Raw genomic sequence first — 16,993 nt, forward strand, 5'->3', positions numbered from 1 at the left:
AGATTATTCTTAGTCTCTCCTAAGACTAATGGATGGTATCACCGACTTGATGGACATGAATTTGAGCAAGCTCTGGGAGTTGGTGATGGACAGGGAAGCCTGGCATGCTGCAGTCCACGGGGTCGCAAAGAGTCAGACATGACTGACTGAACTGAACTGAACTTAGTCTCTCCTGAAATTTTCATAATTTCAAAGAAAGGAGTTATCTTGATATGTTCTTTTTTCATGGTGGGATAGAAACTCTAAGTGAGGTGCTTCCAATCTTCGATTTTGTTTCTTCCCAGATTATTTTTTTGCCCTTGCTTTCTGCTGTATGACAACATTCACTTGAAAAAAGATGTTCTGTATTCATTTCAATCTCTTTTTTTCTATTGTAATTCATTTCAATCTCTTTTAAATTTAGAATAAGTTACATTGAGTGAGTGAGTGAAAGTCGCTCAGTTATGTCTTTCTTTGCGACCGCATGGATTATACAGTCCATGGAATTCTCCAGGCCCGAATACTAGAGTGGGTAGTCCTCTCCAGGAGATCTTCCCAACCCAGGGATCTTACCCAGGTCTCCAGCATTGCAGGCAGATTCTTAGCCAGCTGAACCACAGGGAAGCCCAAGGATACTGGAGTGGGTAGCGTATCCCTTCTTCAGCAGATCTTCCTGAACCAGGAATTGAGCTGGAATCTCCTGCATTGCAGGCAGATTCTTTACCAACTGGGCTACCAGGGAAGTCCAAGTTACATTGAAACTGACTATAATTTGCCAAATTTTGTGTTATATGACTTTGGGACTTTTTTGGCCTTGTTTGTGTTTTCTTTGCTGTTTTTCTCCTTTTTCTTCATTTCAGTTAATTCAGTTTGGGAAATTTTCATTTGTATTTTTTAATAAAGTAGTAATAAGTTAATGTCACATCCTCCCCAGAGGCAGATTATTTCACTTCTGGTGACGTAGAGTTGGAGGTGTCTGTTGGATATTAAGGAAAGCAGTACACTTGTCTAATGGAACCTATATATCTGGAACTCAGGCAAAAAATTTGAGGGCTCCTGGAATGGTCTGGGACGGCTTTTATTTATAACATTCCTGAGCTCCAAGTAAGAGGTGATATTTCTATAGCTGGCAATTGTTAGTGCTTTGACTTAAGAGAATCATTACATTTTTCTGGCTTTTCTAGCTGAACTTGTGCAAACTTGAATAGGTTGAACTTGGAGGAAATTTTAATACAAACAAAATTCACAAATATTTAGGTATATACATATTCAAATATTCATATTCAAGATGTGGGGCTCAAATAATAACCAATTTGGAGAGAAACAATACTGTGAAATAAATGTTGAAGATAAAATTCTGAACACATTTAGGCTAAATTCATATGTGACACACTGAGACATATATTATCACAATTTATTCAACTATGAAAAATCAGCTGCTTTTCTCTTGTTATCAATAATAACTACCTTGAGATTTTTAAGGGCATCGATGGTGAAATCAGTGTCATGCTGCCTTTGTGAGTGATGCTGCAAACTGATTTTCATTATAAGCCAGTATCTACGTGATGAAAGGCATTTGTTGTTTTATCTTTTAAACAAACAGCAAACAAAGAATACCACAGCACCTAACTTTTTACTACTGAAAATGAAATGGATCTAATATGTTCAAAGGAATTCCACAAAACGAAAACCATTGACATGACAAAAGCGTGCATTTAATTCAATGCTTTGCAGAGATACATGACTAAAGTTGTGTGCATGGCTTGTCCTTTGGGATGGTCCCAGTTGTTTATTTTTAAAGAAAAAATAAAAAATGGAGCCAACAGAGAATTAAGGGAAAAAAATCCTTGAGACATCAGGGGACCTACATGTTCTAGTCTAAGAAACATGCAAGCATTACAGAACAGTATGATACAGTATGACAGATGAACAGTGAACAGGCGGTGGAGCGATGCCCCTTCTTTCAGAAACGGGAAGTCTAACAGTTATGTTTTCACAAATGGTATTGATGAAACCATCTTTATTTTTAAAGAAATTTATAGAAGGAATTTTAGCACCATCATTAAAGGATAATAATAACAATACATTTTAGCCCTGCCTATCTCCAGTCTTGGAATAATCACAGAAGCATAGCACCTTTTAGTACCTAAAATATAAACAAGAAGAGTAAGTCCATCCCAGCTTCTAGAGATGAGGTAGCTCATGCTAAAAAATGTTGGGTCATTTTTCCTAAGAGAGTTCAAAAACCAAATGATCTAATTCCAACCGTCACGTTTGATTAGAGTCAGCTCCACAACTCTGAGTTTCTAAAGCTTTTTCTTCATTATAGGTTTTAGGAAGATGAGATTGTATATGTGGAAGACTCTCAACTAAGGGTCCTGAATATTTGTTTCTAAAGTTGTATGGAAATTATTTTTCATTCTATGTCTTCTTAAACAAGAAAGTGCAAATATATTCAATGGTATATTCATTTAATTTCTATCTATATTGATAGATTGAGTCAATATAGGGAAAGGTAGCTTTAAATTTGAATGCAAATGAAGACTAGATTTACCACATTTTACAAAAATTTAAGATCTTTTTTTTTATCAGAAATCCCATTGAATATATACTACTTTAACATCCATTTAAGACAATGAAAACTGATATTTTTTCACGGTTCTCTTTAGAGTCTGTGTGTTATACAATATCAAGACAAGCATTCAGTTTCAATCACAAGGATAAACATTTTGATTTCATTTTTAATTGATAATCTGTAAATGAGAGGTCACAAAATTGTATTTTTCCAATTGCAGCCACGTGAAATAAATGTGTTGTGATTTTATATACCCCACTCTTTAAGCTATCTGCCAGGAAGAAAGGTTTTCTCATAAATACTAAGCAACTTTGTCATTACATTGAAATGAAGAAAACGGAGATTTATTTATTCAATCAGTTTACTTTTTTAAAAAGGTGGTCATTGTCATTGGTCATCTTAAACCTAAACTGTTGTATTGAAAAATACTTTAAATCAATTAAAACTTGAGGATTGTAAGTAAAATAAATATTCTGAAGGATAAGGAGGCCAGGCACTTAAGACCATATATACAATGCTGATGCAGAATCAGCCATTACTTCAAGAGTCTCAGGATCAGCTTCAAACAGTCAAAGTCTTGTGAATGGTGGTGGTCACTGATGGTAGGGGTGGTGCTCTTTGTCGATGTATCTCGGCTTGCTTTACACAAAACAAACTGGCCCAATTTCAATGCCAAATTCTTGGTCTGTACCGCCAACATCCACAGGGGCAAGATCTATGATGGGCAAGCGTGCCACATTCTGCGTTCTATATTCAAAGATGGTCTTGCCCACGTTTCCATTTCGTTTCTGGAATTAAATGGTGCAATGGGTTAAGAGCATACACAAATTAGTACAAAAATGTTAGACTTCCAATTTTTATAATGTAAAAGCAATGATTTTTAGAGCACTACTTAAAAGTAAGAGCACTGCCAACATCAAATGAGATACTGTCATAGCTGGCAGGCATTTTTCTCTCATTCTTTGAACTGGGAAAAAGCCCTTTATTCTTTTGCAGCTTCCCTAATGGTCACTAACAACATTAAATTATGAAAGCGTTTTTGGTTTTCATGATTGAACCGAAAATTCATCATTAAATATTTTCTTTTTTATATATGCAGATATGCAAGAAGAAAGACATACCAATCAGTGAAAGACCATAATCTTAGATGGATTATATATTTTAGAATCCAGGAATTTTAAGCATAGAATTGAGATTAAGTAAACCAAGTAATCTGCAGAGAACTAAAGTGAGTTTGCAAAAGAGCTGCAAGAATCCAGTCCTTGATGTTTTTCTTAAAGCCTCTAGCATGTTTCACATACCAACACACATTCAGGTTTATCCTGAGGAACTAATTGCTGTCATGTTTACAGACAGGATAAATTTGCCCCCACCTCTAGTGCCATGACAGTATTTTTAACAAATTAATTTTTTTTTTCTTCAACCAGATCAATATGGATCAAAAGTACTTACAGAGCAAGACTCAAAAGTACTTACAGAGCAAGAATCATGAAGAACTATGTATCTAAATCTAACGTTTCCCTCTGCTTTGATTTCTAAGTCATTTGACCCTTTGAGAACCACAGCTTTCTTCAAGTTCTTAGCTTGATCATCCATGTATCCTACACTGTTTTTACAGATGTAGGTGATGTTCTGGGAGGCTTCTTTTGATAAAAGGCGCAAGAAGGTCATCTGAGTAATGGCTGCATTAGGTGACTGGTGGTCTCCATAAACAAACTAGAAAAACAAAGAGTCTTTGTTATACATGTCTACCCCTCCTGAGTTCTTGTGGTTGGACTAATTGACACAAGACAGATTAGCCAGAGAAAAAGAAACAACTTTAACTTGGGACACAGAGGTCAGAGGTCTCCCAGAAATGGGACCTAAGTAGGAGCCAAAGAAACAATAAATTTAAGAGGAATTGACAGAACAAAGAAACCTAGGTTTGGGTGCATAATTGGTAAGGAATTTAAAGTTTGGGCTTGGGTAGTAAATTAATAAGGAAGTAAGGATGTTTGTTTATACAGGCGTCTTGGTTCTAAATTCCCTATCTGTGGAGATAAGGTTGTCTTTCTACCCTGAGTACAGGGAGGGTTCACATGGGAGATTTATTTCCTTCTTTCAGAGAGACAGAGAGCAGGATCAAAGCATTCCTCTTGCAGCAAGCATTACTTAAATGACTTTAACTGAAAATGATCAATGTGTCACTGAAGCAAATTTTAGAGCAGCCTGCCCTGAGCCCCAATATATGTAACACTGATGGGTTTTATAGTGCTGTGTGAGTATGTGTGTTGATTTCAGACAAATTAATTTTAAAGGGTATTGCAACTATTCTTTCACATAATAAGATATTCTACCCATATATATATATAAATACCTTAAAATTTCTATGAATATTCACAAGTAAGAAACTTCATCCTTACTATCCCAAACAAATGGTGGTGAAACCAAATATAATTATAATTTACCAGAGAAAGTTTAAGTATTTTAAAATTTGCTTCTCTATTTCTTTAAAAAAATATTGAATATTACTTTTTAGAAGTTATATACCTAAGCATAGGTTTGGATATTCAATCATGTATCAAAAATAGCTGATTGCTTTTATTGTCAATTATGATAAAAATTTGGACTTAACTATTGGTAAAATTTTTTTTGACCCAACTGTTACATACTTATAGGAAATATGAATTACAAGTTTCCATTAGCTAACAAAGACAAATAATCAAAAAGAATTTTCTATAGGATATTTCCTACTTATCTTCTAGTTTGAGCTATATTTTAAAAGCTCCTATTTGAACTTTTTACATAATATGTTAACTAAATTATATTCCAATTAGGTAGGTAAATTTAAAATTTTTTCCTGTTCTTTAAATAATGGTAGATCCTGCATATACCCATAATGTCCTCATACCATGTTATTATGAGCATGAGTTCTGAGGAAAGGTCCAGAGCAGAGTTGAGAAGAAAACTGTAAAGTTAAGCTGCCACAAAGAGATGTGGAATAGAATACTCATACTGCAATAGGAAGCGGCAAGACTAGTTAAGAATCTTAATACTGGACCATGAAAGAAACAGAGAGGATAAGACTCAAGAAAAAATATTACATAATATTATAATTATAACTATAAAAGTGTTAAGTTTAAATAACTATGAAGTTTACAAAGGGATTCGGTTATCAAAAGTATCATAATAAGTATCTAATATTTATCTATAACTTACCAAATACCAGATACTATATACTTTATATACACATGCTTTATATACACACAGAGCTATGAAATTAATATTATCTCTCTTACTTTAAAATGGCAAAACTGAAAACAAAAAAAGGTTAAGTGACTTTCTAGGTCCCAGAGGTAGTAACAGATCCATGTATGAGTAACCTAGGTTTCCTGACGCTAAATATAATCCCTGTCGTCCAGCTATGGCAAAATCCCTTCAACTCTACTCCACAAGCAGTGTCACAGGCATTAAAGGAGCTAATATGAAAAATAATTACTTTTTTACATTCCATCAATTGAAAAATTATCATTCAAATCTATATTAATTTAATTCATAGCAATGTTTATGCAATGATATGCAAATGCAACTAATGAGAATCTATCACTTCCAATTATTAATAAACATAGTAAAATAAACATGGTCAAAAAAATAATTACAAAAGTTCTAAGTCAATACTAAAATATAATAAATAAAGACAAGCAATGAATACAACTTTAAGCAAGCATATTAAATTACCTGAGATCCTCGATTCATATCAAGACCATACCAAACAGGCTTATTATCAGGAGATTTGCTGGCCCACCAGGTTTTACGTGGTACACTGGATGGATTTGCTGAAATACATGTTTCTCCCGTTTCCATGTTGCAGTGAACTTTGATCGCATCTTCAGCAGATCCCTGGTTAGGGTCAATCCAGTACTCGCCTGTTTTCCAAAATAAAAATATTTGCTAAATAAAAAGAATCTCAAACATGATTATGAGTCTCTAAAATAATTGACAGAAGGCTAACTCACTGATTAAGGACTAACTCACTCTTTTAAAGTGAATCCCAGTTAAGGAAATATCTGCAGCTAAGAAAAAAGTAACTGTTATGCGTTCAGGTCCTTTCTCCTTTCTATTCTAAGGTGACTGGCCAAATGTACCCTAGGTTCAAAACACAAATGTGAAGGATACATCATCACACCCATTTTGTAGAATAGAAATTATACCAAAAAGAGAATCCATGGTGAGCAAGTGGCTTTGCCAAAATGGATGGGTTCTCATTAAACTTACAAAGTCAGTATTTTAAAACAAATAATAATTGAATATTAAAAAAATAATGTCTTTTCAAAACTATTAAGTGAGTCAAACTGCAATCAGAATGCTACGAATTATCTCACTGGCCCTATTTATTTATTTAGGCCACATCGTGTGGCATGTGGAATCTTTAAGTTCCCCCAGCAGGAATTGAATACATGTACCCTGCAACAGAAGCATGGAGTCTTAACCACTGGACTGCCAGGGAAGTCCCTCAATGGCCCTAAAATTGATCTCTGTTCAATATTATGTAGCATCCTATCCTAAATGGGAAAAATAATTTGAAAAATAATAGATACATGTATATGTATAACTGAATCACTTTCTTGTCACCAGAAACTAACACAACATTCTTAATCATCTATGCTCCAATGTAAAATAGTGCCAAAAATTGATCTTATCATGTAGAAGAGATCCTAGAAGAAGGCTACACCAAGTTAGTGCTTGGTGCTAGAGATATAGTTTAATAAATATACAAACACATTTTTGTATATATATCTTTATGTATATATCTGTATATAAATGTATACTCTGTATATATACGTAAAAATATATGTATATAGATTATATTACATGTATATTTATATAAACATGTATAAATATATATAGTTTATATAATAGCATATGTAATATATGTATAATAAATATGAATATATGTATATATGTATAAAATACATGTCTGTATGTATTATAAAATATGTATTAAAGACTGGATTTTAAATGAATGAAGGGGCATTGATGGTGGGATATAAAGTATAGACTTGGTAATCAAATGGCCTGTTCTGCAAAGATAACAATTTTAGCTATCCCTGTCAGCATCATTTCAAAGTTATTTGAAACACTTAAGCATTTCATAGCTCATTCCCATGGCCCTCTTATGGATCTTTCTTTTCCAGGTCTTATCAGATTAATTAAAATGATAGAATTTTGCAACTTTAGGCATAGTGTTTACAACTAGGGTAAAAGATTTTAATTTCAAAATATTTTATAAAATAACCATAACACAATTCTGCAGCAGAGATTATTGAAGTATGATTTGTAGAACATTAAACTACATGAAAAGAATTCCATATTCAAATAAATCTGGGGAATAAGGCATACTCTATTCTACTATCTCTGTTGTTGGAGTATAATTGCTTTACAATGTTGGGTTAATTTCTGCTGTACAACAAAATGAATCAGCTATATGCATAAGTAAATTCCCTTTTTATTGGACCTCCCTCCCTCCTTCCACCTCCCCTCCATGCCACCCACCTAGGTCATCACAGAGCACTAAGCTGAGCTCCCTGTGCTTCAGAGTAAGTTCCCACTAGCTATCTATTTTATGCACAGTAGTGTATTCATTGTTTTTTTAGTCGCTAAATTGTGTCCGACTCTTTTGTAACCCCCATGGACTGTAGCTGAGCACTGAAGAATTGATGCTTTCGAACTGTGGTGTTGGAGAAGACTTGAGAGTCCCTTGGACTGCAAGGAGATCCAACCAGTCCATCCTAAAGGAGATCAGTCCTGAATAGTCGTTGGAAGGACTGATGCTAAAGCTGAAACTCCAATACTTTGGCCACTTGATGCAAAGAACTGATTCATTGGAGAAGACCCTGATGCTGGGAAAGATTGAAGGCAGGAGAAGAAGGGGACTACGGAGGATGAAACGGTTGGGTGGCATCACTGACTCAATGGACATGAGTTTGAGTGAACTCCAGGAGTTGGTGATGGACAGGGAGGCCTGGTGTGCTGCAGTCCATGGGGTGGCAAAGAGTTGGACACAACTGAGTGACTGAAGTGAACTGAACTGGACTGTTGCCTGTCAGGCTCCTCTGTCCATGGAATTTCCCAGGCAAGAATACTGGAGGAGGTTGCTATTGCCTTCTCCAGAGGATCTCCCCAACCCAGGGATCAAACTTGTGTCTCCTGCATTGCAGACAAATTCTTTACCATTGAGCCAACAGGGCAGCCCGGGAGAGTATTTAGTCTCCTAATTCATCCCACCCTCCTCTTCCCCAACTGGATCCACACATCCATTCGCTATGTCTGCATCTCTATTCCTGCCCTGGAACTAGGTTTATCTGTACTATTTTTCTAAATTCCACCGTATGAAGGTTTCTTTAAAAACTAAAAATAGAACTTTATTCTACTCTTGAGGATCCAACTATATATTAGCATATTAAATCACTGAGAATTATTGAGAAAACTAAACATATTTAACCTTGCTTAAGCAAGTATTTTCAACATTTACAGCACCACAAAATTATCCATATTTTAAGACTTCTGGATGGAAATGAAAATACCACCATGAAATTGGGTCATTAATAGGATATGTCCTCTATTACAGTACTTATCTCACACCATATTTTTTCATATCAGTGACAGTTCCCATTAGCAAACCTCAGACTCTGTGATTGGCCACCGTTTTATCTCTTGTGTCTATCACTAAATAGGGAGTAAATAAAATATTTTGGAATGCATTGGAGAATTACACATCAGAAACAATGAGCTTTGCTCAAATGGCCAACTGTCTACTCACCGCTCTGCTTTGCAGAATGGCAAAGCTTTAAGTCATCACAAGTCCGGGCAGGATGCTTTCTAGAGCCATCAGGGCTGCGCATGGTTTCAATTTGACTACTGAGTGACTTCAGGGTCGCATGTACCCCTGGGTCCGTTTTGTTTTTGTCATCAGGAGCCGCCTGATCTTCAGTAAACTCCGGAAGTGGGTCTGGCATGCTCTCATCATAGTGCCCCATGATATCCCCAAGAGCAGCTGTAAGGTGGCCAGGGGGTCCCGGAGGGCCAGGGGGACCAGGCTCACCAGGAGGACCCTAATTTTAAAAAAATCGGAAATATATTTAAAGCAGTTTTTAGTTTTTGCTTTTCCATTGGACACAGAGGCACTGATGGGACGTGGTGCACAGGGGGTCACAGTGCAAAACCTTAATTTGATGGCACTGAGAGATGTCTGTGGCTTGAGTCCTTTTTTAACTAGATGGTTCTGGTCTGCTAACTTATAACATTCCAAGAATGAGAAATGATGCATAACTGTTTCTCAGACAAGATATCAGCAAGTTGACATCTGAGGTTGGCATCTTTATTTAAAGATTCAAACACAAAATATTTGCTTTGATGTTTACGCATGAAGATACAATACATTTTATGTTAGGTATACATAGATTTGTACACTCATTTTCAAACTATTTTGGCAAGGCACAACTAAAATGTTTTAAAAGGATGTATAAACAAAGGCTGTACAAGGAGATGCAGAGGAGTTTGTGGGTGCTACTTCCATAAGACTGTCCATCAATACCAAGGGAATTCATGAAGAAACACCCACAAGAGAATTTCCCCCATATCTAAATAAGGGGAAATCACAGGATATCTTTTTATGTGCATTAATTAGTGGGTAGATCAAAATTATCTCTACTAAACAAAACTGGAGAAAGTTATCCTTGCCTAAAAAGCTCTTTTAATAATTATTATTATTTTGCCAAATAAGAACTACTGGAGCAAAAGGGAGATGAGCACACAAAATATCAGACACTAGAAAAACAGATCCTCTCTGTTAATTTCCTTCTGCATTTTCCCAAGGAAAAACTCAGCAACTTGAGAGAATTCTCCACAACCTGAAAAGATGTGTGGTCCACATCTCTCTTGGGGAGCACAGACCTGGCAAGCAGAAGGCTGGAGTTCTGGTACTGGCTCTGCCACTCATTAAATGGGTCTGGACAAGTTGTATCAAGTTCTAGTGCAAACATTTCCTCACTATCGAGCAACCATTAAATTCATTTTTTTTCTTTAAGGTCATCTCATGATTCCATATATTCCTTTATGCTAAACTCAGGGGAAGAGATTTTTTTTTTTTTTTTTTTTTTGCTATCAAGTACCACTAAAATGCAAGATAAAGTCAATCAAGAGCCACATAAGTAAGAGGTATTCCAATTCTGCAGCTGTTTTCCATGTAAAATTAGAGAAATAAACAGAAAATATTTCTCTTGACCATAGGAAATTTAAGGCTATTCTTTCTATGTAATAATAAATATTTGGTTGAATGGTATTATTATTAGGACAGACAGAATAAGAAATGGAAAATAAAGCAAAAGAGGAAGAGACACCAGGGAGGGATGCAGAACCTCACATCACGCATGCATGGCAGATAGGGCAGACTGTTTCCCAAAGTCTGGTTTCTGAGAAGCCTAACTAAAGTCTAGCTAAAGCAATTTAAAGCTTTACAAGTCAATACTACTGAAATATTCTATTGAAAGTTTCAATGTGAATCCTTTCTGAATTTCTTTTTCAGTAAATAACGCTTTAATTTCACGGGCTTCAATTTCCAACATTTTCATGAATGAATACACTCATCAAATCTCCCATTTAGTCTATTGCCACTTAGAGCAAAGCCACATTTTCATAACTCTAATGATAATACAATCATAACTTACTATTAGCTCTCATTGATATCACTCCATTGCTTTCACTGAAGTCAAGGCCTAGGTAGCTTAGACTCTAATTTTATGTATTCTGAATAATCTGTGTTAAAATGTTTGAATTAGCTATTATACAGACAAGCTACATGTGATTTCCAGGCTTGTTTTCAGAGTTTCTGAAGTCTTTTGTCCTTCATACTGCATAGATCTTCCTTAGACAGAATCCAAGCTATGGGAATCAATAGCATTACTCACATACAAATGTCTGTGATTTTACCTCAGGGCCTGCTTCTCCAACGCTGCCCCTCACACCAGGAGGCCCAATGGGCCCAAGTGGCCCAGGGCTTCCTTCTTTGCCTGAAGGACCAACTGGACCCGGGGGTCCCTGCAAGAAACAAAGACGGTATTTTAGATTCTAGGAGGAAAACCTCTACAAGGTCTTTCTCTGATCAAAGAACTATTTCTTTTTGGAGTTGTCTCGTTGATTTCTCCTATTTGTTTTCCTAATGACTAATAAATGGACGTCTAGTACTTTCTAATATTTACTGCTTCATTACACATGAATTCTCCACCATCCATGCATGGGAAAAGACCAGTGTCAGTTAAAACATTAAAGGGCTTGTCATCTACTTTTAATGGACTAGTCATCTACTTTTTAGGGCTTCCCTTGTGGCTCAGCTGATAAAGAATCCACCTGAAATGTGTGGGAGACCTGGGTTCAATCCCTGGATTGGGAAGATCCCCTGGAGAAGGGAAAGACTACCCACTCCAGTATTCTGGCCTGGAGAATTCCATGGACTGGGGTATAGTCCATGGGGTCACAAAGAGTTGGAAACGACTGAGCAGCTTGCACTTTCATTTTCTTTCATCTACTTTCATTGGCAGGAGCTGTTTCATCTCATTTCACATATTGTAAGCTTAATTAGAAATTTAATTAAGTAGGAGTAAGAAAATCACAGAAGTTGCACTGTTTGACATAAATTAAATTTGTGTCCTTGTACTCCAGAATTTTATCACATCTCAGTAATTTTGATACTGTTCTCAATTTTATGTGTGACTTGTTTATACTGTATTTAGATATAAGAGAAATTCTTTCTAATGATTTTCCTAAATAATTATCTTGTGGCATTAATGACCTATTAGACAGCATTAATGCTAAATGTAGAATTTCTACAACCTTTAAATATTTGTTTCACTTTATGATTTGCTTCCTAATTAGCCTTATGCCAACTACTTCTGAGGAACGATCTCAATTGCTTAAATGAAAACAGTATATCCAGCTCAAAATCTCTCTCCACTTCATGGTAAATCCTAGAGTATCATCTCAAAGAGTACAATTAAATGGAAATTTCAAAAAACATAGAGTAAAAAAATGAACAAACAAATGAGTACATCTACCCTAGGTAAGAGATTTTAAATGGGCCTATGAAGTAATATGGGGCTTCCCTGGTGGCTCAGATGGTAAAGTGTCTACCCGCAATGTGGGAGACCTGGGTTCGATCCCTGGGTTGGGAAGATCCTCTGGAGAAGGAAATGGCAACCCACTCCAGTATTCTTGCCTGGGAAATCCCATGGACAGAGGAGCCTAGTGGGCTATAATCCATGGGGTTGCAAAGAGTCGGACATGATTGAGCGACTTCACTATGAAGTAATATATTTCAGGCTATGTTTACTTAAATGTAAATGCTGAATGGTTTGTCTCCTATGTTTGTTGCCAGCTTCAGAGAACCGAAGCCAACTCCAGCTTCAATACCATGAAAATGATACTCAATCACTAACAAAATGTCCCCAGGTGCATTAATATTTACACCTGCAACTTATTGTTAAATTTTGTTACTTACTCTTGGGCCAAATGGTCCAGGGATTCCAGCACTGCCTTGTTCACCATTTGGACCCTAAGTAGGAAAAAAAAAAAAAAGCCAAAATATTTGTATCCTATATTTAACCACTCTAGCTTTTAGAAATGTCCTGTCATTGACTTTAGCACCATATACTTCATTCATCAATCTCTATGTCTACATGAGTTGACCAATACTCAAGACAACTGTAGGAGTAATAGTGCATATACTTTTGGTTTATTTCTTTCCTATAAAATTATAGCAAACATATGAACAATTATATTGGGTACTTAGGTAACGACTTATTCATCAAGATATTCTTTAAAATGAAAATAAGATGCAAAAAGTCCATCCATTTTATAGACAAATAAATGTTCATGTCAAAATACCTTTGCATTTTCACATGGAGAGCAAATAATACTTAAAAGAATAACTTACAGGAGGTCCAGGAAGACCCTGAAGACCAGTAAAGCCTCTGTGACCCTTCTGACCTCGATCACCTCTGTCTCCATGATCACCTTTGTCACCACGAGGTCCTTGCGGTCCCTAGAAATAAAGTCATAGCATGAGCACTGCCTGTTGAAACTACAATTTACAATTTTACTTTGTGCAACTGTATTTGCTACAATTTTGAGCATTTTATTTTATATGAACTAATATATTTACTTATCTAAATAGTATTACTGGGAATTTTAATCTAGGAACTTTTATTTTTTTTTCTCAAGGAATGAAAGTGATCACTAAAAGCATAGTATATAATAATGTTTTCTAAAGATTCAATTATTTAAATGTTTAACCTACATTTGGACTAAAATGAGGTATTTTAAGTTTAATCTAGCCTGAGATATTTTCCAAAGGTTGGAAAGTTTGGATTCTCTTTTACATATTTAGATTATATCATTATGCAATGATTTAGCTAAAAATAAAATATACTTGAATAGTACTTTTCAAGTTTACAAAGAGCTTTCAAACTCATTTGCCTACTTAATTTTTAGAAAATCTCAGAGAATGGCACTGTTACCCTTGCTATTGTGGGAGAAAATTGTGACTAAAAGTTTTAATTGATTATTGAAATAATTCATAGTAAAATTCAGAAGAGTTATACTAACACTACAAAAACAAATACAAACTCCTGGGTGCTATTTTAAATTAATATTTTGTCTAAGGCTTGAAGAATTTGGTAATTTTCATTTATGAATCTTAAAAATTAAGTTTTTCCTTTGGGAGAATATTTTATGTAAGAAGTCATTTTTTTTTTTTTTTAAGCCAAGAACTTACAAGTAAACCACGTTTCCCAGCTCGGCCAGGTGGTCCTATAGGACCTCGAGAACCCTAGAAGAAATTTTCACAAAATTAATACAAGAAAAAAATATGGGTATATTATAGAGATTTAGAACTCAAGAATATATGTCTGTAGTTGAATACTTTTATATGTGTAAGTTTATCTAAGTGTATACACTTATGGCTAACTAAATAAAACCAGGCTAATTTCCCTAGGTATAAGAATATGCTCACTGTAACCCCAATCACATCTCTATAGTCAATTTTATTAATGGACTTCTCTGAATGAAGATCACTTTAGTTAATTACATAAGACATTACTTGCTTAAATTTAATATGATCCATACTTACTACATTTCCTATAAATCACAACACTTTTAGATAATGAAAGCCAAAGCATCAAGATTTTTGAAGACCTATTAGAAATCAAATTTTTAAAGCTTCTGTACAACAAAGGAAAATATAAGCAAGGTGAAAAGACAGCCTTCTGAATGGGAGAAAATAATAGCAAATGAAGCAACTGACAAACAACAAATCTCAAAAACATACAAGCAACTTCTGCAGCTCAATTCCAGAAAAATAAATGACCCAATAAAAAAATGGGCCAAAGAACTAAATAGACATTTCTCCAAAGAAGACATACGGATGGCTAACAAACACATGAAAAGATGCTCAACATCACTCATTATTAGAGGAATGCAAATCAAAACCACAATGAGGTACCACTTCACACCAGTCAGAATGGCTGCGATCCAAAAATCTGCAAGCAATAAATGCTGGAGAGGGTGTGGAGAAAAGGGAACCCTCCTACACTGTTGGTGGGAATGCAAACTAGTACAGCCACTATGGAGAACAGTGTGGAGATTCCTTAAAAAATTGCAAATAGAACTACCTTATGACCCAGCAATCCCACTGCTGGGCATACACGCTGAGGAAACCAGAATTGAAAGAGACACATGTACCCCAATGTTCATCGCAGCACTGTTTATAATAGCCAGGACATGGAAACAACCTAGATGTCCATCAGCAGATGAATGGATAAGAAAGCTGTGGTACATATACACCATGGAGTATTACTCAGCCGTTAAAAAGAATTCATTTGAATCAGTTCTGATGAGATGGATGAAACTGGAGCCAATTATACAGAGTGAAGTAAGCCAGAAAGAAAAACACCAATACAGTATACTAACACATATATATGGAATTTAGGAAGATGGCAATGACGACCCTGTATGCAAGACAGGAAAAAAGACACAGATGTGTATAACGGACTTTTGGACTCAGAGGGAGAGGGAGAGGGTGGGATGATTTGGGAGAATGGGAATTCTAACATGTATACTGTCATGTAAGAATTGAATCGCCAGTCCATGTCTGACGTAGGGTGCAGCTTGCTTGGGGCTGGTGCATGGGGATGACCCAGAGAGATGTTGTGGGGAGGGAGGTGGGAGGGGGGTTCATGTTTGGGAACGCATGTAAGAATTAAAGATTTTAAAATTTAAAAAATTAAAAAAAATTAAAAAAAAAGACTAGGAAAAATAATTCTAAGCACACATGTCATCACATGCATGCATATATGCATACTCATAATACAGTATGTTGATTAAAAGTGTCAATATGAAACTGACTCTCCTTACCGGGTCTCCTCTTTGTCCTGCATCTCCCGGAGCACCAACAGGACCAGGAGTTCCAGGGGCACCCTGAGAGCCTGGCAGACCTGCAGGCCCAGGGTCTCCACGATCACCCTGACAAGGAAACCATGATATTACCTTTTTAATATTCATTATAAAACAGCAAAATTCTATATGCTTATGTTGTTCATGAAAGGAAAAAACACACTTTTTAAAACATTCTATTTATTAATTTATATATTACTTAAATGTTCTTCTTATATTTACATATTAATAAATCAAACTGAAAAGGGTAGGATATTTTCCCCCAATATCATCTGTCCCCTCACTCTCATCCTATTATTCCCATAGTCAAAATTGCTGGATTATGGAAGTGGTCACCTCCAGAATTCAGCATGTGACTTAGACTCACTGGGATATCTGTACTTTTAGTATAGCATAAACAAAAATTTTCCAGGGTGTGAAAACAGGGAAAAGTCTTAGGAAACCACTTTCCAAGTTTACAACTTCATATGCCTTCTCTCAGAAAACTAATTTGAAAGATCTTTTCTTACTTCCTCTTCAACAATCACGCTTCTCCCATTTTATGAAATAAAACCATATATCATACCATCTGCAACCTTAATACAGCACAATGCTCCAAGGAATAAACCCCATTGGGCATCAAACTAAGGGACTTTTCCAGAATGCACAGTTCACTTGATAATAAAACAAGGAGGTATTTGGAAAGAAAAGCTGCTCTTTATTTCGCCCAGTCTTACTTGGCTCCAAATCTTGCTTGTCTCTTTAAGAAGTCAGAGGTGAAATTATAGTTACATGAATGTGTATTAATATAATTATTTGACTTGAAGAATGGAGCCAGATCTTTTTTTCTAATAGAAGTTAAGTCTTATTTGGCTGATTAGTTTGGCAACTGGATAAACTTTGGCAATTAGGTTAGAGAATGGACATGTAATAAAAAAAACATTGAATAAGCTGAATTGGCAACTCCAAGACTTTAAA

At 35.6% G+C, this 16,993-nt stretch overlaps 1 protein-coding gene across 1 annotated transcript in view; it reads right to left on the bottom strand.

Moving 5' to 3' along the window:
* The window catches only part of COL5A2 (collagen type V alpha 2 chain), a 148,504-nt gene continuing 133,183 nt past the window's right edge, over positions 1,673-16,993 (bottom strand). Inside the window, exons 46-54 of the mRNA XM_005675868.3 lie at positions 15,998-16,105; positions 14,361-14,414; positions 13,521-13,628; positions 13,086-13,139; positions 11,522-11,629; positions 9,354-9,645; positions 6,272-6,459; positions 4,031-4,270; positions 1,673-3,342 (exon numbers count right to left, since the gene is read on the bottom strand). Coding sequence (XP_005675925.2) covers positions 3,196-3,342; positions 4,031-4,270; positions 6,272-6,459; positions 9,354-9,645; positions 11,522-11,629; positions 13,086-13,139; positions 13,521-13,628; positions 14,361-14,414; positions 15,998-16,105 — 1,299 coding nt within the window. The 3' untranslated portion in view covers positions 1,673-3,195. The remainder of the gene's footprint in view (positions 3,343-4,030; positions 4,271-6,271; positions 6,460-9,353; positions 9,646-11,521; positions 11,630-13,085; positions 13,140-13,520; positions 13,629-14,360; positions 14,415-15,997; positions 16,106-16,993) is intronic.

Source organism: Capra hircus, chromosome 2, assembly GCF_001704415.2.
Source record: "Capra hircus breed San Clemente chromosome 2, ASM170441v1, whole genome shotgun sequence".
Lineage (NCBI taxonomy): Eukaryota > Metazoa > Chordata > Mammalia > Artiodactyla > Bovidae > Capra > Capra hircus.